The 24,013-nt window shown below is 37.4% G+C and overlaps 1 protein-coding gene across 14 annotated transcripts in view; it reads left to right on the plus strand.

The window, feature by feature from the left end:
* The window catches only part of RALGAPA2 (Ral GTPase activating protein catalytic subunit alpha 2), a 323,293-nt gene that overhangs the window by 76,789 nt on the left and 222,491 nt on the right, over nt 1-24,013 (plus strand). For all 14 annotated transcript variants that reach the window (XM_070247008.1, XM_023626011.2, XM_023626010.2 and 11 more), the window contains 4 exons: nt 1,013-1,212; nt 8,354-8,581; nt 20,357-20,524; nt 21,620-21,757. In XM_070247008.1, coding sequence (XP_070103109.1) covers nt 1,013-1,212; nt 8,354-8,581; nt 20,357-20,524; nt 21,620-21,757 — 734 coding nt within the window. The remainder of the gene's footprint in view (nt 1-1,012; nt 1,213-8,353; nt 8,582-20,356; nt 20,525-21,619; nt 21,758-24,013) is intronic.

Genomic DNA, 24,013 nt, shown 5'->3' on the forward strand with positions numbered 1-24,013 from the left:
ATGAATAATCAAGAACTATTTTGGAGGGGAAAAGGTCACAACAGATGTTAATCCATCTGGGGAATGTAGACAACTAATTCAGTCGTCTCTGGGTGTGTGTTTGTACCCACACGCTTGGGCAAGGGGAAAACCATGGAAGCCCAGTGCACTCTGAAAGATGTGGAAGTGCTGACTTGTGGGGGTACTGGATATGTATTTTGTTAGCTATATCTCTGTGGGTATTTTTTTAAAAAATTCTGATTGCATAAGTAGTCTATATTCATTGTAGGAAACATAGTATATTGTTAATATTCTGAAATTAAAAGTTATTTGCTGAGAATTTTTCTGCAGGTACATGCAGCTACCTACAGGTGTAGAAAAATTAGTAAGAGAGTTGGACTTACAGCAAGTAGTATCTCAAATCCAATGCCATAGAATTGTCATATTGATTATGGAATTTAAAGAATGAGAAATGGACCTCCTATTAATTCTTTGAAAATTGTGGTGTCCGACACCTCAAAGATGAAATATGACTTTCTGAATTCTTTCAGACATGAAGTAGATTATACTGATTCTGTTTCTTTGGATTCATTTAAAGGGAAAAGGATTTGATTAGTGTAGTGTTGGATGTTAAAATGCCTAAAATGATGAAAATGTCTATGCATGCTTTTACATTTGTTCCAGTCATAAAGTAAGATTAAATTAGTTTTAACATGTAAAAAGATTTTCACTATTACAGTCACATGTAATTTCTCAAATTTGTTAAAAAGATCAGCTTAGTTTTTCCACAGCTATATATCATAGTTGTAAGTGAACAGTCACTATTACCACTACCTCGTCTTGGTCAGATCGCAAGGTGGAACCAGAAATGAGTCGACCACAAGATGCCACTTTTAATCCTTTCTGGTTCTTTAATCTTAGTTGCTATTTAAACAACCAAATATATGTCTATTTAATTGGAAACTGAAACATTTATAGGGGCTATATAATGTTAAGATCCACTAACCTAATCATGTGTTCTTTTTTCTTCCAGACATCCCCCATTTGAGACCAAAGCCAGTGTACGTTACTACAACTCGAGACAATGAAAACATTTACAGTACAAAAATTCCATACATGGCAGCTCGGGTTGTTTTTATTAAGTGGATTGTAACTTTCTTTTTGGAAAAAAAGTATCTAACTACAACACAAAACACTAAAAATGGAGTTGATGTGTTGCCTAAAATCATACAGGTATGTCACTCATCATCTTTTTATCTCCTAATACTTTTGTAATAACACACTAACACATACCAGAGAAATTGATTATTAGGGTTATTGGGTTTTTACAGGTTGTTGGTTATAGGGACTTGATTTTATTGGTGTGCTGTGTAATGCTGAGGTTTCAGAGGAAGCTGTGAGTTACAGGCACTTGCTGTGCTCTCTTGGCATTGCCACGATGAGGCAATCTTGTGGCGAGGGAGGCGTTCTGAGAAGATGGCTGTTGTGTGCACACTCCTGGCCTCCTCTCATTTTCTCTCCTTCACTCAAGTACCAGTCACCTTTGAGCATAAGACCAGGGACCTATTTTACCTTCGCCAGTTCCCAGCACCTGGAATGCCCTCAGGAATCATGCAAGTGGGCCATAGAGAGCACCTGTGAGACTGTCAGGTGCCCTCTGGATCTCAAGGGAAGGAGTGGATTAGCAGCTCAGGGTTTCAGGGTGGTTGTTGAGCCATGATGGGGGTCCCTGGAAGAGAAGGCTGCCTCTCCTCAAGGCCTTTGGTGAAGACCTCTTCTTTATGGGGCCTGTGGTGCCTTCTCTCTATGGCTGGCCTTGGTTAGACACAAATTGGGCTTTCCCAGCAGGCTGAGTTGCTGCGGGACTTTGCGCTGGGTAGAGCGGGACCACTTGTGGAAGCCAGAGAGCAGACACTGCACAGAGGGGTTGTGGTTTTGTGTGCTTTTTATGTTGTTCCCAAGAGCAGGCATAGGAAGTATGGGCCACTTAGTGCAGGTTTGCTGATTCCTGGAGTTTCCAGAAGTGTGACCTTGGCCCTAGCTGAGAGTACACACACCTGAGGGGTAGTTAGTACCTTGAAGGAGGAGCACGTGGCTCCATTGACAAGAATTGACTGAAGAACCGGAGGAACTTATTTTCAAAGAAGTCTGAGGGAGATAGAATTGCAGTAAGAACAAAACACTTGCTGAAAGAAAGTTTAAAACCTTAAGTGTCTTAATTTAAAAATTTAGTAGGTGACCTGGAAAAGGTAATGATCACTGCTGAGAACAAAATTGGTTTTCTGAAGAAATATCCCACAACACTGAGCAAAAATTCAAAGAGGTGGAAATCAGGAATTAATAAATAAGACTGGAGGATAGGTCCAGACTTACAAATATTGTGAGGGCAGAAGAAGAAAAGAATGAGAAGTAGTAATTGAACTAATAAAAAGAATAGTTAACCTGAGCTGAAAAAAGGTGATGCCTTAGACTGAAGAGGTTTTTGAGTCCCAGGAAGAATTAGCTAAACAGACACAAACTTAAACAGACATTTGACTTTCAGGGATTAAGGAAAAATTATACAGACTTCCAGACAGAAACCAGAGGTTCCTTCAAGGGAGTGAGACTGAGATTAGCATTGAATATCTAATCTAATTTATAGCCCTGAAAGCTGAAAGAACCTGTCTGTCTGTCTCTCTCTTTCTCAGAACCTTGCTTCATTTTACATACATAAACCAATGCCAGATAGATTTAAGGTCTAAATTTATTTAATGTCTAAATATAAAAACAAAAATATGAAGAACTTAGGAGAAAATCTAGGGGAATGTATAAATTTGGGAAGTGGGAGACCAACTTAGGTAGAGATAAGACCCAGAAGCCATAGAAGAAATGAGATTCAGCTTTATTTAAAAAAATAGAAGAATACTTACGTGTCAAAAAGATAGCATAAAGCCACACCCACGCAATAGACTGCGAAAAGCATTTGTAACATCATGGCTGTTAAAAGAGTTCATATTCGTGCTGTAAAGAGTGCCTAAAAATTGATAAGAAGACAACCCAGTTGAAAAATGGACAAAGGAGATGAAAGGGAAGTTCACAGAAGAGGAAATAAAAATGCCCCCGATTTCACCAGCAGTCAGGGAAACACAGTTCTGAAGCATGATGAGAGACCTTTATTCATGCACCAGGTAGACAAAAACTAAAAATCATCACGCAAACACTTGCATGAAATTATATATAAGACATTCAGTCACACTCTTTGATAAACTTTACATTACATTTCGTGTGATTGTTCAGTCAATTCAAAACAGTCTATTTAAAGGATGTAACTTTTTCCTACCTGGTTTCAAAATTTCAGAAAACCGTCACCTGGATTTATTGAAAATAAGTTGCTCATTCTTGAAAAATATGTTTAGATGATGATAAGTAGCAAGAATAGCAAATTAACCACTGCTTTAAGGTTCTAATTTTTTCCTGTAGTTGACTCTTCACACTTGTGAGTCATCTACTTTCATTATCTAGCTTTTTCAGTGTCATAAGGGCCTGACCTCCTGAATCAATTAGGATGGTTCTATTATCTTAACAGAAAAAAAAGATCCCAGAACTCCAGCTTTCTTAAATATAAAAGAAATATTTTAATCTCATGAAAGAAGCTCATGATGAGGGTGGCTGAGAATATGGTTCACTCATGCTCTATGATTCTTCGCAATCTTCTCTTCTCTGCCCTTTTCCCTCTGGCTGGTTTATCTTCGATTCCCCCATGATTACAAGATGGCTGCCAGCAGCTGGGGCACTGTTATTTTTGTTCAATTACAGAGACAATCTGAAATATGAAGGCCTTCCCTTTTGTCTGAGTGGAAGAATTTAGGTTACTTGGCCCCTCCTAGAACAGTAACAAGGCACTGATTGGCTTACAGCTGGCTATTTGAATGGCAGAGGAGGGCTGTGATTGGCTACCATGAAACAGAATGCTCCCCTGGTACTTGGATGGCGTCAGCTTCCTGTGAGTCAGGTACGAGGAGCACTGGCGTTTTGTTAGGGAGGGGGCATGGATGCTAGGCAGACAACCATCTGTGCCCACTGCTACCATGCCCTGCAGGTGGCTGCACCTAGAAATGGCCACTGCCATTGTAGAGACTGTTGTTGTATTAGTTCCCTATTGCCACTGTAGCAAGTTGTCACAAACTTAGTGGCTTGAAACAACACAAATTTATTATCTTGCAGTTCTGGAACTCAGAAGTCCAAAATCAGTCTCAGTTGGATAAAATCAAAGTGTGGGCAGGTTTGTGTTCCTTCTGGAGGCTCTAGAGGAGAATTTGTTTTCTTGCCTTGTCCAGCTTCTAGAGGCTGCATTCCTTTGTTCATGGCCCATCATCATATCACCTTTTTTCCCTGTTGCCATCTTCACATCACCTTCTCTGGGTCTGATCCTCCTGCCTCCTTACAGATCCTTGTGATTACACGGGGGCCACCCAGATAAACCAGGATAATTTTCCCATCTCAACACCTTTAACTTAACCACACCTCCTAAGATCCTTTTGCCAGGTAAGGTAACATAGTCAAAGGTTCTGGGACTGGGGCAGGGACATCTTTGGGGGCAGTCATTATTCAGTGAACCAGTTGTTTCCTGTATTCCTTTCTCTGCCTTGCTGCTGTGTTTCCCACCTCATCTCATGTCTCTCCTATGTTCTACTCTTCATTTACATTGTATGTGAGAAAAAGCAGCAATTTAAACAATTGAATATTAAATTTTGGAAATGGAGTTACAGGAATAAAAAGCACATATAATTGCATTTGTCTTCTGAAAGTTTTTGTTTGAAGTTTCAAATTTAGTGTAATTTTACTCATGTAAAGTGAATATTACTGTCCAAGTCAGGCAATCTAAAATCTCTTTTCAAGGAATATGCTGCTCTTATAAAAGCCCTTTAAAACAGTCTTTTAAGTACTGCTTCCAAATAGAGTTCACACGTTTGCCACTATTACTACATTAAATGTCATGTATGAGGTATTTTTTCCAAAGTGAATTTACTTCTTTTTGATCTAGAACTAATAACTTTGACAATGTTTTTCACCAGGGAGAAAAGGAATTAGTGCATCTTCTAGACTTAGCTTACTTACCACTTGGACAATCTGGTTTAACAGATTTTCTTGTTCAGTGGTGTCATTCATGAGAGAATGAAAATACAGCTGCTCATACATCCCATACTGTGTTGGCAACAACAGTCCTCCTCTTAAATCTGCACTGATGCAGAAATTCTTCGTGCCTCAGATGAAAATGTTTTCAGTGAAGTATTATTCCTTAGTAATTCATTTTGTATGAGATAGTACATTAGAGAAAGCAGAGTGGTGATTTAAAAATTTTAGCAGTAACTGTTTTTACCAGTTCTGTATGCACATGAATTAAACATTAAAACTCAAGTCCGTTAGGGAATGGAAAAGAAAGTTTGAGATGCTAAGACAGTTGATCACATTTACCTGCATAATAACTCTTTAGTTATATTATTAAAGTACCACTTTTACTAATTCTGAACCAGCCCTTCAGTGATTCATGGGCTGTGGGTTTCCTGAAATTGTATTTTGTGGGATGAACAGTTAGAAAAAGGGAATCACACAAATTGACAACCCTACAGGAGTTTGTATATTGTACACACTCATTTGTTTGTTGATTACCACTGTAGTGCTCTCTGTGTTCTTAAGCTCTACCAAGGCAAATGTGTGCTGCCCCCAACAATGTAGGTGAGTCACCACTGGGGGATTGAGTGACATTAGGCATCACCAACAGAGTTACAGTTACATCCTCTTGTTTCACACCTGCTTTGTGGATCTCCTCATTTAACCTGACCCTGAGGGTGAACAAGTCTCAGTGTGAGCTGTGGGTTGAGAAGAAACCAGGGTGGTAGGGAGGGTAGAGGGGAAGGATTAAGTGACAGTTTGTATCATGCAATTTCCTGAGCCACGGCAGCGCAGGCCTGGTCCAAGCAGATATGTCTGTTTCACTGACTAAGGTTGCTTCATACACCAAAGAAGTGAAAGTCATCTTTGCGTTTACCACTGAAATCAACTAATACTAATAGTCATTGAGAATTCCAGCTTGAATGTAGTGGGCGCAAAATGGACCTCTTTCTGTGGTTAATTCTTATTCATGCTCGTACTATAAATCTTCGTAAAAGAGACAAGAAATGAGTAGACTTGGATTATCAGTTTGTTTTTACTCTTATTACTTGCTATAATTATCAGTATCTGTCAAAACATATAGATGTTTTTGGAAGGCAGCCTTTTGTAGATGAGTGGACTAGGAGAGGCTAAGAAAAGCATCCTTTTATCAAGAGAAGTAGTTTTCAATTTATGGCATGATGAGAAATCCATCTATGCTACTGCTATGTTCTGTTTGGATAACAGCTCATTGTTTGAATGACTTGGTGCCTTTAAACTTCATTCTTTATGTATATTATTTTAGTTTTATCTAATTGTTATGTTATCTAAGTAGTTATCTAATGACCTCAAAACTCAGTAGCTTAAAACAACAATCCTTTCTTGCCTCTTGTGGCACTAACTGAAGTCAATGGATGGTAGTCTTCAGCTGGCAACTGGTTGGTCTGGAGGGTCCAAGATGACTTCATTCATATGCCTTTTACTTTGGTGGGTGCAGTTGGAAGGCTGGGCTCAACTGTGCCTCCCTTTCCATGTCGTCTCTCTAGCAGGCTAGGTAGACTTCTTTCCTGGCTGCTCAGGGCTCCAAGAGCAAATCTTCCAAGAGATAGGAAGTGGTAACTGTCTACCTCTTGGTCCTGGGCCTGAAACTGATACAGGTCTCTTCCATTCTATTCTACTGGTTAACACAGTTGCACAGTACATGTGGGTCAAAGGGAGGGGATGTAGATTTTGGTTCTCTAGGGAAGGAGTGTCAAAGAATTTGTGGCCATTTTTAATTTGCTACATATGTGTGTATGTACATGAGTTTTTTTTTTCTTTTCTGACCTGTGGGGAAAATGGATAGGACTTATTGATCAAAAAGTCACAGGTTATTGAGCTGCAAAAGATGTTAGGCTTAATCCAACCTCCATGCTTTACAGATGAAAAAAACATGTATCAGTAAAAATGAGTAAAATTTTATTTTTCTATGGAAGATAGTTGATCCATCAAAAAGATGAACTAATTTTAGGGGCTGGCCCCGTGGCCGAGTGGTTAAGTTCGCGCGCTCCGCTGCAGGCGGCCCAGTGTTTCGTTAGTTTGAATCCTGGGCGCGGACATGGCACTGCTCATCAGACCACGCTGAGGCAGCGTCCCACATGCCACAACTAGAAGAACCCACAATGAAGAATACACAACTATGTACCGGGGGGCTTTGGGGAGAAAAAGGAAAAAATAAAGTCTTTAAAAAAAAAAAAGATGAACTAATTATTATAGGATAGCTCATCTCACAGTGTGACATGATAAGCCACACAGGCTTAATAGATAAGGCAGAAAGAGAAAAATTACTATAAATTTAATCTTCCATTAATTTTCCCAGAGATTACTATTTGGATATCTACTTTGCTTTCAAATGGTCTTTGGTAGTCGCTGAAATTACTATTTTATATTACTCATATCTTATCACTTCTTGTACAAAATATTCACCGTGGGTAGAGTTTTAGTGGTATTTGGAGTATATATTTTTGACACTTAAAAGAATAATAGTAGAATTTACAAAGATGAAGCATAATTATACATGTATTATGTTTGGTGGAAACCTTTAATTCTATGGAGGAATGAGAGCAGAACAGTGTTAAACTTTGTGAGTCATTGCATGAATTATTTTATTTCTTTGTGTTGTTAAAGTCTTCTAAATATTTAAGGTTTTATAAATATATTAAGTTTGATCTGAGATTATGAATATAAAACTCAGATCAAGGTTCTTCTCATAAAATACCCTTTAAAGATATTGGCATTCCTCCATCAAGGTGTCACTTTGTCTTAAGAATCAAATGATGCTTCCCACATTGTGGCTGCAAAAAATCCACCAAGTTTTCAAATCTTTGTGACCATAGAGTAAGTGCTGAAGTGTAGAGACCAAAGGTGATGATAATATAAATTCATTTACACATTAATCTATTCTGTGATTCTACAAATGTAAATTAAACTTTCCAGGTTGATAAATCTTCACAGCCTTCCTCCCTGCAATAATTTAGTAGTTTTCCTGTTAAAACAACTGAGTCAGGGAGGGGTTAGTTGGTGAACTGTAAAATTGGTAAATATAGATCCTGGAGCCCCTTGTGCTTTGAGTAGCGCTGGTTTCCAGCTTGTTGTCAAGTTGATGGAAACAAGAGTTCTTTAAAATAAAGCAAGTCTTCAGTTTTGGTAGGTGTTCTTGAGTGTCAAAGAGGGTTACTCAGAAGTGGTAATGACTTTCTTCCAGACTGTTAGTGGTGGTGCGGGGCAAGAGAAGGCGCCGGAGATGGATGGTGGCGGGCCCACAGAGCAGGACAAAAGCCATTCTAACAGCAGCACCTTGTCTGACCGAAGACTCAGCAACTCTAGCCTTTGTAGCATTGAGGAAGAGCACCGAACCGTGTATGAAATGGTGCAGCGGATTCTCTTGTCAACACGAGGTTATGTCAATTTTGTCAATGAAGTATTTCGCCAGGTTAGTGTGTGTATGTGTGTGTTATAAATTCATGAAATTGAAGAGATATTTGCTCTTGTTCTTTTAATCATAATACTCCAAGAAATACCATTGATGAATTGGGCTAAATTACAGGACAGAATAATGATCCCTCTAATCCTGCTTTTAATTTGTCATGTAGAGTGTTGTGGTTTTCATTCTTTTGTGATTTTTTAAATTATGTTTTTGGGATAAAAAACCAAGACTGGTATATATGCTGAAAAAAAGAGACACACTTCAGAACTCAGGACACTTATAAACTCAAAGTGAAAGGATGGAAATAGATACTCCATGCAAATGGCAAAGAAATGAAAGCAGGGCAAGCAATACTTATATCAGACAAAATAGTCTTTAAAACAAAAACTGTAACAAGAGACAAAGAAGGGCACTACATAATGATAAAGGAAACAATCCAACAAGAAGATATAATGCTTGTAAATATCTATGCACCCAACATAGGAACACCTAAATATATAAAGCAACTATTAACAGACTTAAAAGGAGAAATAGACAGTAACATAATAACAGTAGGAGACTTTAACACTCCACTTTACATCAATGGATAGATCATCCAAACAGAAGATTCATGAGGAAACACTGGCTTTAAATGACACTTTAGACCAGATGGACTTAGTAGATATATACAGAACATTCCATCTAAAAACTGCAGAATACACATTCTTTTCAAATGCACATGGAACATTCTCCAAGATTGATCACATATTAGGCCACAAAAAAGTCTCAATAAATTTAAGAAGATCGAAATAATACCAAGCATCTTTTCTGACCATCAAGGTACGAAACTAGAAATCAACTACAGGAAGAAAATCAGAAAAGCTGCAAAAATGTGGAGATGGAAAAAAAATGCTACTGAACAATGATTGGGTCAATGAAGAAATCAAAGGAGAAACCAAAAAAAGACCTAGGGAGAAATGAAAATGAAAATACAACATGCCAAAATTTATGGGATACAGCAAAAGCGATTCTGAGAGGAAAGTTTATAGCAATTCAGGCCTATCTCAACAAAGAAGAAAAATCCCAAATAAACAGTCTAACAGTGCACCTAAAGGAACTGGAAAAAGAAGAACAAAGAGAGCCCAAAATCAGCAGAAAGAAAGGAATAAAAAAATCAGAGCAGAAATAAATGAAATAGAGACTAAAAAAACAACAGAAAAAATTAATTAAAAAACTAACCAAAAGATTAACAAAATTGACAAACTTTTAGCTAGACTCACCAAGAAAAAAAGAGAAAAGTCTCAAATAAAATCAGAAGTGACAGAAGAGAAATTACAATAGACACCTCAGAAATACAAAAGATTCTAAGAGAATACTATGACAAGCTGTATGCCAACAAATTAGATAATCTAGAAGAAATGGATAAATTCTTAGAGTCATACAACCTTCCAAAACTGGATCAAGAAGAAGTAGAGAATTTGAATAGACCCATCAGCAGGAAGGAGATTGAAACAGTAATCAAAAACCTCCCCCAAAATAAAAGTCCAGGACCAGATGACTTCCCTGGTAAATTCTACCAAACATTCAAAGAAGACTTAATACTTATCCTTCTCAAACTGTTCCAAAAAATTGAAAAGGAGGGAGACTTCCTAAGTCATTCTATGAAGCCAACGTTATCCTGATACCAAAACCAAAGAAGGGCAACACAAAAAAGAAAATTACAGGCCAATATCACCATGAACATCAATGCAAAAATCCTCAACAAAATACTAGCAAATTGAATACAACAATACATTAAAAAGATAATATATCATGATCAAGTGGGTTTTATTCCAGGAATGCACAGATGGTTCAACATCTGCAGATCAATCAGTGTGATACACTACATTAACAAAATGAGAAATAAAAATCACGTGATCATCTCAGTAGATGCAGAGAAAGCATTTGACAAGACACAGCATCCATTTATGATAAAAACTCTAAATAAAGTGGGTATAGAAGGAAAATACCTCAACATAATAAAGGCCATATATGACAAATGCAGAGCAAATATCATTCTCAATGGAGAAAAACTGAAAGCTGTCCCTCTAAGAACAGGAACCAGACAAGGATGCCCACTGTCACCACTCTTATTTAATAACATAGTGTTGGAAGTCCTAGCCAGAGTAATCAGGAAAGAAAAATAAATAGAAGGGATCCAAATTGGAAAATAAGAAGTGAAACGGCCATATTTGCAGGCAACATGATTTTATACATAGAAAACCCTAAAGAATCCACTAAAAACTTTCAGAAATAATAAATGAATACAGTCAAGTCGCAGGGTAAAAAATCAACGTAAGAAAAATCGGTTGGGTTTCTATACACTAACCACGAAGTAGCAAAAAGAGAAATTAAGAATACAATCCCATTTACAATTGCAACAAAAGGAATAAAATACCTAGGAGTAAACTTAACCAAAGAAGTGAAAGATCTGTACACGGAAAACTCTAAAACTTTGTTGAAAGAAAATGAAGAAACAAAGAAATGGAAAGATTCCGTGTGCCGTTGGATTGGATGAATTAACATAGTTAAAATGTCCATACTTCCTAAAGCAATCTATAGATTCAATGCCATCCCTATCAAAGTTCCAAAAACATTTTTGACAGAAATACAACAAAGGATCCTAAAATTTATGTGGAACAGCAAAAGACCCCGAATACCCAAAGGAATCCTGAGGAAAAAGAACAAAGCTGGAGGTATCACACCCCCTGATTTCAAAATATACTACAAAGCTAGAGTAACCTAAACAGCATAGCACTGGCACAAAAACAGACACACAGATCAAGGGAACAGAATCAAGAGCCCAGAAATAAACCCACACATTTATGGACAGCTAATATTCGACAAGGGAGCCAAGAACATACGATGGAGAAAGGAGAGTCTCTTCAATAAATGGTGTTGGAAAAACTGGACAGCCACATGCAAAAGAATGAAAGTAGATCATCATCTTACACTGTGCACAAACATCAGTCAACTCAAAATGGATTAAAGACTTGAATGTAAGACCTGAAACCATGAAATTTCTAGAAGAAAACATAGGCAGCATGCTCTTTGACATTGGTCTTAGCATATTTTCATGTATCATGTCTGACTGAGCAAGGGAAACAAAAGATAAAGTAAACAAATGGGACCACATCAAATTAAAAAGCTTCTGCACAGCAAAGGAAACCATCAATGAAAGGAAAGGACAACCTAACAATTGGGAGAAGATATTTGCAAACTGTATGTCAGATAAAGGATTAATATCCAAAATATACAAAGAACTCATACATCTCAGCAAGAAAAAACCCAACAAGCCAATTAAAAAATGAGTAAAAGATCTGAATAGAGATTTCTCCAAAGAAGATATACGGATGGCTAACAGGCACATGAAAAGATGTTCAACATATTAATTATCAGGGAAATGCAAATCAAAACTGCAATGATATATCACCTCACTCTGGTCAGAATGGCTATAATTAACAAGACAGGAAACAACACGTGTTGGAGAGGATGTGGGGGCAAGGGAATCCTCGCACACTGCTGGTGGGAGTGCCAACTGGTGCAGCCACTATGGAAAGCAGAATGGAGTTTCCTTAGAAAATTAAGAAGAGATCTGCCATATGATCCAGCTATTCCACTGCTGGGTGTTTATCCAAAGAACTTGAAAACATAAATGCATAAAGATACATACACCCCTATGTTTATTGCAGCATTATTCACAGTAGCCAAGACATGGAACAACCTAGGTGCCCATCAGGGGACGGATGGATAAAGAAGATGTGGTATAGATACACAATGGAATACTACTCAGCCATAAGAAAGGATGAAATCCAGCCATTTGTGACAACATGGATGGACCTTGAGGGTATTATGCTAAGTGAAATAAGTCAGAGGGAGAAAGTCAAATACTGTATGATCTCACTCATAAGTAGAAGATAAAAACAACGACAAACACACACATAGCAACAGAGATTGGATTGATGGTTACCAGAGGGGAAGGAGAGAGGGAGGAGGAGGAAAGGGGTGTTTAGGCACATGTGTGTGGTGATGGATTATAATTAGTCTTTGATTGGTAAACATGATATAATCTACAGAGAATTCGAAAGGTATTATGATGTACATCTGAAAGAAGTTATATAAGTTATAATCCAATGTTACTGCTATAAAAACAAAATTAAAAAAATAAAGTTTTTCTAAAATTCCTACATATGGAGGGAAAATTCCATAGTTGAGCAAAATCATCCCACAAATACCCTCATGTTTCCATAATAAACTTTCAACTGAGAGTTACATGGGAAGAAAGCCATTCTTGAATGCTCATCAATAAATGAACGTAGCAAAGACGAGCCTGAGGCTGCAGTGTTTCCCGGGCCTTGGGGAGCTCTCTAATGAGCTGCAAGTTTCTGCAAACAGTTCTACTTTCGCTGCAAAGGAATATGGCAACACACATGATAGAAGTATTTATGTCTTAAGAGGAAAAAGGTGAGTGAGAAAAGGAATAAAAGGGAAGAAAGGATTTGAGGCCGAGACATTGAAATAACAGACCTATAGTGGAAACTGGTGGGTAAAAAGGTGTTGGGAAGAACAAGTGCAAACAGCAAAACGGTTCAAGCAAGGGAAGAACACAGAAGAGATCAGAGGCTGGGGCAATGATTAGCAGCCATGGGTGACAGCTCGGCCTGATCTTTCCCCCGAGGGGACATTGGGCAACGTCTGGAGACATTGTGGTTATCACAGTGTCGGGGTGGGCAGTGCTACTGGCATCTGTGGATAGCAGCCCAGTATGTTGTTAAATATCCAGAAGCACAGTACAGCTTCCCCCCAACCCATGACAAAGAACAATCTGGCCCAAACTGTCAGTAGTGGCTGCTGTGGAGAAACTCTGAGCTATAGCCATCTGACAGCAGAAGCAGAACCCTTGATGTAGTTGAGAAGACAGTAGCTCTGTAGCCTGGGCTGGAGCCACTAACCACCTGCATCGTGGTACTGGTGTCCCGGAAAACAGAGAACATGGCTCTTTTGGTGGGGGCTTGTGTATGATAGGGGAATGGTTGTTTAGTCTATGCGCTAGAACAGAAGGTGACACCCTCAAATGGCAGAGACGTGTTATTGGTGAGAGCAGGAAGACTGCTGCACACATATGAGCGGTGCACCTGCACCATGAAGACCTTTTTACAGAGAGGCAAGATTTCCAAATAGTGAGTAATGAACCCTTCGCTTCTGAGACTTTCATTAAAAAGAAGTCAACCAGGAATGAAACTCCCAGTAGAATCCACAGCAATCTAGAGGTTTTACCATATTTTGTATTTTAATGAACACGAAAGTTTCACTTGAGAAAATGTGTTGAATCTGCAATTAAAATTCCCCTTATGTAATGTTTCCCTGATGTTTGTGGCACAGCACTGCTTTGGTTCTTCTCATTCCCTGACAGTGTCTTCTTCTGTTTCATTTTTTGGTCCTTTTTGTTCACTCCAAATTACCAGAGTTAGCCAAGATTCTGGCCTTGAACCTCTGCTTCTGTAACTCCATACTTGCCTCCTTGGGGCCTTCAACTGCTTGCCCGGTGCCATCAACCACTGTGGCATATGATTCCCAATCAAGCCTTTTGTCCAGATCTCACTTCTTAATTTCACACTTGCCCTTTAAAATGCCCACTTGCAGTCTCATCTGTCATTGTTGTGGTATCTTAATGATAACAAGGCCAAACCTTATCTTGTTTCCTTCCCTAACATCAGCATCTCCTCTTGATTTGACTGCTTCTTTAAAGGGACCTGTGTTCTTACGTACATATTTATTTTCACCCTTCTGAGCTCCTTGTCAGCTTCTCTGTGAGCCGTCACTGGGCAAGTCATGCAGGGGGCTCTCTCACTCACTTTCTCTCCTTTTCCTTTGACCATGGTTAGCAGCACACTCCTTGGAGCCGCACAGCTTCTGTGTCATCCCTTTTAAATCTATACTGTACACACTGTGCTGCCAAAATATTCTTTTGTTATAATAGTCCATGATTTAAAAATCTATCCTATTCCCTCCATTAATGTTGCTATAATCGTGTTCCTGTTGTACACATGGAAGGTAAAGATTTAATTTGAATTGAAATAGTCGAGATCCTAGAGGACATATGATAGAGATCACAGGTCAGTACACTTTATTACAGTAAAGGGCCAAATAGTAAATATTTTAGGCTTTCTTGATCATATGGACTCTGGGTTGCTCTCTGAGTTGCAACTACTCAACTATGCCTTTGTAGTGAGAAAGCAGCCGTAGATAGTATGTAACAAATAAGCATGGCTGTTTCATATAAAACTTTATTTACAAAAATCAAGTGGCAGGCTGGATTTGGATTTTAGATCATAGTTTGCTGACTCTGTTCTATAGTAATGTTTTAAATTCTTGGATGAAAATGCTTAAAATATAAGACTAGATATCTTTGACAAAGCTTTTCAGTTTTTTGCAGTGTGCTAAGTTGATATGGTTTACCTTTATTGTATAATTGTCAACTTATCATACACATAGTTCTATCTGCATCCATTATTGACATTCTACTCATGACATTAGTGTGCTCTAAATTCCAAATTCAGTCTAAACCCTAAATCCAATCTAAATTTAATTTGGAAGTAGCTGAGTCATTGAGGTGACTGCAGACTACTTATGACTGAAGTTATGAGACATCTATGTGCCATGAAGCTCAAAAACATTTTATTTACATTTTATATTTATTCTTAATCAAATCTAGTTTGAAAGTGTATATTTGAACTTTAAAATATGAGTATTATACATTGTTAAAATACCGAAATAGAGACATTTAGGAAAGGGGGCATGGGTTTTAACATTGCATTCTATTGCCCTCCCTTGATCAATGAAGAATTTTTCTTTTATGGAGCACGAAATGTGACTTCTTTTCTAATAGTCTTTTTCAATTTTAAGTTAAAGTATTCAGAGACTATTTAAGCCTCAAGGCTATTAAAGTTTAAAATGCATATTCAAGAAGTGCATGTTCTCAGTGGGGATGTAAGTGTGTTCTCACACTAGAGAACCGTGTGAGACAGCAGAAGATCAGATGTCCACGTGTGTGACATGGGAATAAATGCAGATGAGTGGCCCCTGGAAGCAGGGAGGCTCACAGCAGGGACAATGGTGCAAGTCATCTTGGACTGGATGGTTCAGTGAGATGAAGGTGGTGGAAATAGTAACTGAGGGGAGATGAGGTTCTGCAAGGTTCAGGGCAGCCTCAGTTTCCTGCCACCCCCAGCAGGAGGCCAGCAGTGGTGGAGTGCTTCAGGTAGGGCAGTTCTAGTCTCTGGGTTGCTCCATTGGAAATTTGTCTTCTATCTGGTGTTTTTCAGACTGCCTGTTGTGACCATTTGTAGGTCATAAAATCTACTTAGTGGGTCAAAAACTAGTATTTTAAAAAAAATAATGGAATAGAATAAAATAGACCAAAACATTTCATAGTGCAGTGCATATTGTAAGGATTAGAATTTCTTCGTGAAACTTCTGATTTATTTATGTATATACTGTATATACAAAGGCAGCTATCCTTCTGTAAAATATCTTAGTTTATGGTCTGAAAAGTTCAAGGCAGTGCTCTAAAGGATCTTTATTCATTAGGTTGTTTTGTTTTAAAGAACAACTTTATTTTTGTTAAAGAAAGATGAATGTTCATTAGATAAACAATCTCTCTCTATATGTAATTGTAGAGGAGAAGAAAGCAAAAGCAAATCACTCAAAACACTACCATTTAAGTAATTTAAGTAACCACTATTAATGTTAGAAGAGCTCATTCTAGGTATTTCTATGTGTATATATGGCTGCTGGCCTGGCTAGATAGATAGGCAAGAAACGGGCAAAGGGGAAAGGGTAAGACAGGATGTAAACAGAAGGCAGCCTGACAGACAGACAGGAAGGGCTTACAGATGAGCTGATAGATATAAACTGGCAGGCAGGCGTAGAAGAACAGACAGATCGGTAGAGAAAGGCCAGCTGGCAGAGGTGGAAATAAACAGGGAGGTGAAGATGTACAGGTGGGTGGGTGCAGGCAGACAGGCAGACAGAGAATTTGGCAGGCAGATCTAGATGGACAGGCAGGCAGGCAGCCATGGACAGAGACAGGTAAAAGTGAAACCAGACTAAGCAGATTTGAATAGGAAAAAATAGAACTTCTGGAAGTGAAAAAAATGTAATAATTGAAATAGTAAAGAAAAACTTCAAAGGATAAGTTTAATAGCAGATTAGATGCAGCTCAAGAGAGAATAAAGTGGATGATAGATCTGAAGAAATTATCCTGAATGCACCTCAGAGAGACAAAGAGATGAAAAATCTGAGAGGTTGAGTCATGGAGGATAGATGGGAAGGTATGAAGTATGGGTTCAGCTCTCTGCTCTTCATATTTTTTGACTGCTGTTCTACCAGTTACTGAGATTATTCTACTATGGCTGTAGATTTATCCACATTTTTCTTCAAAGTCTATCAGTATTTCCTATATATATATTTGAGGCAAAATTATTAGTTGCAGTACAGATTTAAAATTACTATATGTTCCTTTGAAAAGTTTTCTCTCTTTATCTCTAGTAATGCCTTTTTGCCTCAAAGTCGATCTTGCCTGATCTTAATTTAGCTCCACCAATTTTCTTTTGATTTGTGTTTGCATCATGTATCTTTTTCTGACTTTTTACTTTCAACCTCTCCATATTCTTATGTTTTGGATGTCCTCTTATAAATGGCGTATAGTTTTTAAAATTGAATTGTTTTAAAAATTTATTTAAACCATATAATTTCTGTCTGTTGATTGGAGCATTATTCTATTTACATTTAACATGACAACTGCTGTAATTGTATTTAAGTTTACTATCTTACTTTCTACTTTCTAGTTGTCTTGAATTCTTTCAGACTGATGGTTTTTAGCATCCCATTTTTCTCTTCTAGATTAATATTTTTATACTCATTTGTAATACTTTAATGCCTAACAACGCACATCTCTAACTTGAAATCTTGCGTCAATTTCAAGTTTTACCCTCTTAATATGCACTTTAGCTCCATTTGCGCCTTGTCAGTTTATATGCCATTATTATGTATTTGAAATCCATATTATGAAAATATAATATATATGTATAATCTATTTCAGAACTATATTTTACTCAGGTTTTTTCTTTTTATTCATATATATTTTATTCATTTAGATTTATTCAAATAATTACCCTTTTTTGTTGCATTTTTTCCCTTCCCAAATCTCTGACCTGGCATTATTTTCCTTCTGCCTAAAGAATAACTTTTAGTATTTCTCTTAGATCAAGTCCCTTGGTAACAGATTTTCTTATTTCCTTATCTGAAAATGTCTATATTTTGCTTTCGTTTTTGAAGTATATTCTGTGTGGTGCTAAATTCTGCATAGGTACCTGTGTTCTTTCTTTACATTGACTATTTCATTCTTTTGTTTCTGGCTTCCATTGTTTCTTTGAGAAGTTATGCTAAGTTACATGATTGCTCCTTTGGAGGAAATGTGTCTGTTTTCCTCTGGCTGCTTTTAAGATTTTCTGATTGTCTTTGGTTTTCAGCAGTTTTCCCATAATATACTTTGTGTTTATCTTGCTTGTATTTCTTTGTGATTGTTGAATCTGTGGATTGATATCTTTTATCAATTTTGGCAAGATTCTCAGCCATTCTTTCTTCAAATATTGTTTCTGCCCCTTCTTACTAATCTTCTTTCCTTCTGCATCTCCAACCATAGGATAACCTTTTCATTGTATTCTCTCTCTTACCTTAGCTTTTGATTTAGCCATCCTTTTGTCTCTCTGTGCTTCCTTCTGGATATTTTCTTCTGTTTTCTCTTCAGCTATGTCCATTCTGTTGTCAACTCATATATGCTGTTTTTAGTTTTGTTTATTTCATGTTTCAATTTCATTTATATCTTTTTCTGGTTCTTTATCTAGATTTCATATATGTTTAAACTATTGTCTAATTTTTATTGTGATTGTGTTAATATTGACTTCTTTTCTCATATTTCTGATTTTTTAAGATGCTGTATATCATACTAGCCAGACTGTGCAAGTAATTTTGGTTTTACTGTGATTTTATTTTCCTCCAGAGATGATTTATATTTGCTTTCTGGGAGGAGTATAACATGATATACCTTGATACTGGATTTGGGTTACATAGTTGTCTACATTTGTCAAAGCTCATCATCCATTTAAGATTTGTACATTTCATTGTTTATAAATTTTACCTAAAGTACAATAAATAAATTTTGAACTCTAGTCAGTGATATGCATGCTGAAATGTTTAGGAGTGAAATGTACTGATATCTGCAGCTTTCTTTGACATGCATCAAAAATAAAATGGATTGAAAGAAGGTTAGAGAGGGGTAGGATTGACAGATAGCTATGTGGTAAAGCAGATATACAAATGCTAATGGTAGAATCTAGAGGGTGGGTATATGGATGTTAACTGTAAAAGATTTTCAACTTTTTATATATGTGAAAATATTTGTAATAAAATTTTGGAACAAAACTAAAATGAGCACCATTGTACTTTGTCATATTCTTGTCTTTATTGATCTTTATTAAGATGTGAGTCCAAATATTTGATATATGGATACATTGCAGCCTTGTTATAACACAAACTCCTCTATTCTGAAGTTTGATGTGACATGACCACTATCTATGGAAAATGTGTATATTGCACAAAGCCTTGTTACAGTGAAATCTGCCTGTAACTGGATCCTGTAGCGTGAACCTTGAGGATGATATTAAAGCAAATCTCTGAACCTTGAGATCAAGACTTGGATTCATCACTAACTAAGTTTGTAAGCTTGGGAAATATCTCAGGTATTCTGAGCCTGAACTTAATTCTTCATCTATGGAATTAAAGCAATTATAGGAGTGTTGAGTACCTCTCCTTTGTGTTCACCCCTCGTATAGAAATATTCCTTAAAGCTGGCACTCAAAAAGCAAATGCATTTCCCCTTTACATTTTTGTTTACATTTTTGGAATCTTATCACATTAAATCAAAATTCTTATTCTATACATTAATTCAGATGTGTAAGGGGATTCTTGAATGATAAAAAGTTCGCATAAGTATGCACAGTGCTACAGCTGGCCAGTGGCTTTCATTACATCGGTATCTGTCCTCATTGGTGTGCTGGTAAATGTTGAACAACTGGATCTCAAAAAAGGATGGAAAGGTTGGAAAGAAGAAGGAGAGAAAGAAAGAAAGAAGGAAGGGAAAGGAAGAAAGAGAAAGATAAGGAAAGGAAAAAGGCAAAAAAAGACAAGAAAAGAAGAGCCCTGATTGGTAGCACTTGCCTACTTCTATGGTATAAATACTCCTGCCGTGGCGAATTCAGGCTACCAACGTCATGTCACTGAACCTGGAGTTGGGAAGAGATGTGGCAATTGGCTGCAACTGGCTGTACTAGTGTGTCTGTTTTCTTATAATCTATTTCTGATTCATTGGGAAAAGTTCCCAGTTGTACAATTATTATTCTTTAGCCAATTAAAATATCTGCATAGGTGTGCATTTTGATTATTCTTGTGGAAAAATTATTCAGAAGATGGAAGTTATTTTTAAATTGCATTATGTTTTCTGGCCCAATTATGAAAATACCTTTTTTTGTCAGATAAGTTTGGTGTGCACAACAATATGTGGCTCTGTGTAGTATATTCACAAGCCTTATGTTTCAAAGGAAAGTCTGAAATTGGTGATGGCCAATAGAAATGTCTATTTTGTGGCTCTTTATTGATCTGAGCTTGTGTGGAGTTAAAGGAAATTTTCTCTTTTCATTTTAGGCGTTTTTATTGCCTTCCTGTGACATAGCTGTAACAAGAAAAGTAGTTCAAGTGTACAGAAAGTGGATCCTCCAGGACAAACCTGTGTTCATGGAGGAACCAGATAAAAAAGAAGTTGCCCAAGAAGATTCTGAAAAATTAGAATTTTCAGAGACTGACAACAAGGAGGTAATATTTTATCACTTATTGTTTCAGTTGGGAGTCTATATTTTTAAGCAAAGCATACCTGCTCAGTCAAGGGTCCCAGTCGGTGGGACATAGGCAGTTGGATCTTTTTTTTTGTTGTGTCTAATGTTCTCTAGTTGCTGAGTTCCGTGAGGACCTGCCTCAGTGAGGCTGCTTCTGTGCTCTATTCAGGATTGTCTGTCATCTCCTAACCTGCAGGCTAGGCTCACATGTGCACTGAAGCTTTGTTATTCACCATCATGTGAGAGTTGTTTAATAAACCATCATATTTTACATGTTTCTATATGAGACTAAAAATGTCACTGCCTTATCGTTGACATGTTAATTAGCATTTGAGAAACTAAATTTAGAATGTTTGGGCAGCCTTTTCTTGTGCAGTGGCCTGTACCAGAAACAGTCATTATGATACCCACTTGAAAGGACTAACCCAGTGACGAGTGTTACCTTCCCCATTGGTAAGCCTCGCTGTGTGGCTGGGTGCTCCTCAGAGAACCAGTGCTGCTGGAATGGGCCTTTCGGTTCATGTTGGATAAGTCTAGAGGCTGGGTAAATCTAAAACAACAGAGTGGGACCTGTTCCTGAAACACAAAAGAAGCTTAAGTCATATTTATATATGTATATTTACACATTCTGTTTTGGAATCTAGTCTGAGAAATTATTTCTAAAAGTCAGGGTTTGTCACAGCAATTAACAACAAACATTTAAACATATTTGTAACCAAAGACATATCACTTTTAAATATCTGTATTAATTCCATAATTTTGATTTTTTAATATTGGTGAAGTCATTCTAATAACTAGTCATGAAGTTAAAATGTAAAATAAGCAAATGGAATTTATCATACATATTAAAGGTCAGTACTACATGCTCATTCAGTCATTGGACGTTTGTTTATTTCTTCAGCACATACTGAATGCTAGGAACTATTTTAGGTGCTAAAGGTAGAGTAGTGAACACAATGGAAAAAGACTTGTCCTCCTAGAACCCATATTCTCATAAATTCTGGTGAGTGTGAGGAATTAAATATGCGAATGTGTGCTTCTTCCCCCTCTGTTAACTGGTTGTTATTTTCTAAAGACCTCGTCTGAAAGTTCCGGTCATAAGCGATCTTCCAGTTGGGGACGAACCTACTCCTTCACAAATGCGGTGAACAGAGGGTGTGTGGCAGAGGAGGAAAATAAGAATGTGAGAGCCGGGGCCCAGGCCATGCTGCAGGTACGTGTGCAGCCAGAGACGACATGCCCCCAGTTGGAGTTGGTTTGAACATTTTGTTTATTAGGGTAACATTGTATAATGTATGGTGGTATTTTTAACCATCTGTCAGTAAATAGCTCTTAAATTCTCGTTCTGAGTTTTCTTCCTGATTTCTCACTTTCAATTTGAAAAAATTTTTTTTCTAGTCAAAGGAGACGTAAGAACTGGTTGCAGTTTTTTTAAGAGGAATTATTATATAGTGAATGTAAAAGGACTAAGATTTAAATCTTAAATGTATCTTCTGAACACATATGGGTAGTTAGTTACCCAGACTCTAATTTGCAAGACCAGCATGGTGATTATTTAATCTTACAAGTAATAGTCCTCTTAAAAATTACCTGTGTTTATGAAGAATGATGATTAATCCATTAATTTTTAGATATTTATCTGAATGAATATATGAAATAGAACCGATACCATTTAAGGACATTGGAAATAATAACTTTGGCTCATCACTTAGTCTCCCTCGACTTCAGGATTTTATTTCAAAGATGGAGATTGGGAGATTACTTCTTGGGTCCCATTCAGCTTGAAGGTTGTTAAGAACATAAGTGAAAACACAGGCTGCCTCTCTTTCCCCTGCTGCCAGGCATGCCCTCCATCCCGTAAACATGTTTGTAGCAATGTCCAGTTAGGCCTCCCACACAGAGGCCAGGCATGGAGTCTTGGGATGGCCTGGGCATGGCATGCATGGTACCCAGTTTTAAATGACACTATATTTCTAAAATCTGTCTCTTGATAGGATTCCTTATCATGGTATCCTTTTTAAGTTACTTAGCAGTGTAATACGCTAACTAATGAATTTTCTCATTTTTCAAAAATCAAATCAGCAAATAATTTTAAATTAACTTAAAAAAATCAAGATGATTTTACTTAAGTAGCTTCAAAGAACTTCGGTGCAGCTCATAATTATAACCTGTGTCCTCACCAGAGAAATACTTGCAGGGTTCCCTGCCCTGTGTCCCTCAGTAGCCCCCTTCCTCCAAGTTGATTGCCAGATTGCCACCCTCAGCCATCCCACTGTCAGCCAGTGGGATTGTGGATGCCAGTTATCTCCCTGGGTTCAGAAGAATGTTATTTGTTTTCTGAAAGGATAAGTTACATCTGCTTGGATGAACCAAGAAAAAAATTTTCTACTTGCTTATAGCTCTAGTTTTAAAAAATATTTAGTTTGGATTTAAATAGCTGTTTTTGTTCTCATTGTATCCAGTACCTTGGTCCTTTATGTGGTTCATTAGGAGAAAGTGGCCAAATGGAGCTTTGATAAGATAGTACTCTTCTGTAGTTGCTTTTGACAAGTCTAATTTGGACATATTAATTTTATTTATTTTTACCTTAACTGATACTAATGTGGTAATAAGAAATTACGGAATTACCATGTTGATGTTTTTAACAAAGCAAAGTGAACGAAGTGTGATATATGGAGACTCTTCACTTTTACTTGGGAATATGCAGTAATTTCAAATTCAAATCAAGAAGCTAAAGACGTTGAATTAAACTGATCTGCATGGCAATATGTCATCTATGGCATACATCTTTAAAAAATAAAGTCAGTAAAACTGCTGTAGTTTGTTAGTCAAAAAATTCTTTTTCTTGCTTGAAGGCTAGTAAGTTCTTCATGATTGCTGTTATCTATTATCCACTATTATAGCACTTATTTAGTAATTCTTCCTAGAAAATTGAGACATGATACTTTTTTAAGGTAATCTTAGAGGCTGTCAACATTTTAGTTCACCCACTTGACTTTTAAGCGTGTTCATTTTTTTTTTAAAGATTTTATTTTTCATTTTTCTCCCCAAAGCCGCCCGGGACATAGTTGTATATTTTTTTAGTTGTGGCTCCTTCTAGTTGTGGCATATGGGATGCCGCCTCAGCATGGCCTGATGAGCGGTGCCATGTCCGCACCCAGGATCCAAACCGGCGAAACCCTGGGCTGCCGAAGCGGAGCGCATGAACTTAACCACTTGGCCCCGGGGCTGGCCTCAAGTGTGTTCATTTTAATTTCTCTGGTCAGTTTGTGCATCTATTTTGAGATGTTGTGTTAATGGATTTCCATCCACAGGTGAGCCAAAGAGGCTCTGTTTGTTCCCAGATTTTTGAGTTTGGACTGTTGAACACAAAGGAGACCTAAGAGAGAATATAGCTGTAGATAGATGGAGCAGATTTACCCTCATCTAGGTTGGCAACTCAAAATCTCCTAAATTGAGGGGTCACTAG

The sequence above is a fragment of the Equus caballus genome, chromosome 22 (genome assembly GCF_041296265.1).
Source record: "Equus caballus isolate H_3958 breed thoroughbred chromosome 22, TB-T2T, whole genome shotgun sequence".
Taxonomy (NCBI): domain Eukaryota; kingdom Metazoa; phylum Chordata; class Mammalia; order Perissodactyla; family Equidae; genus Equus; species Equus caballus.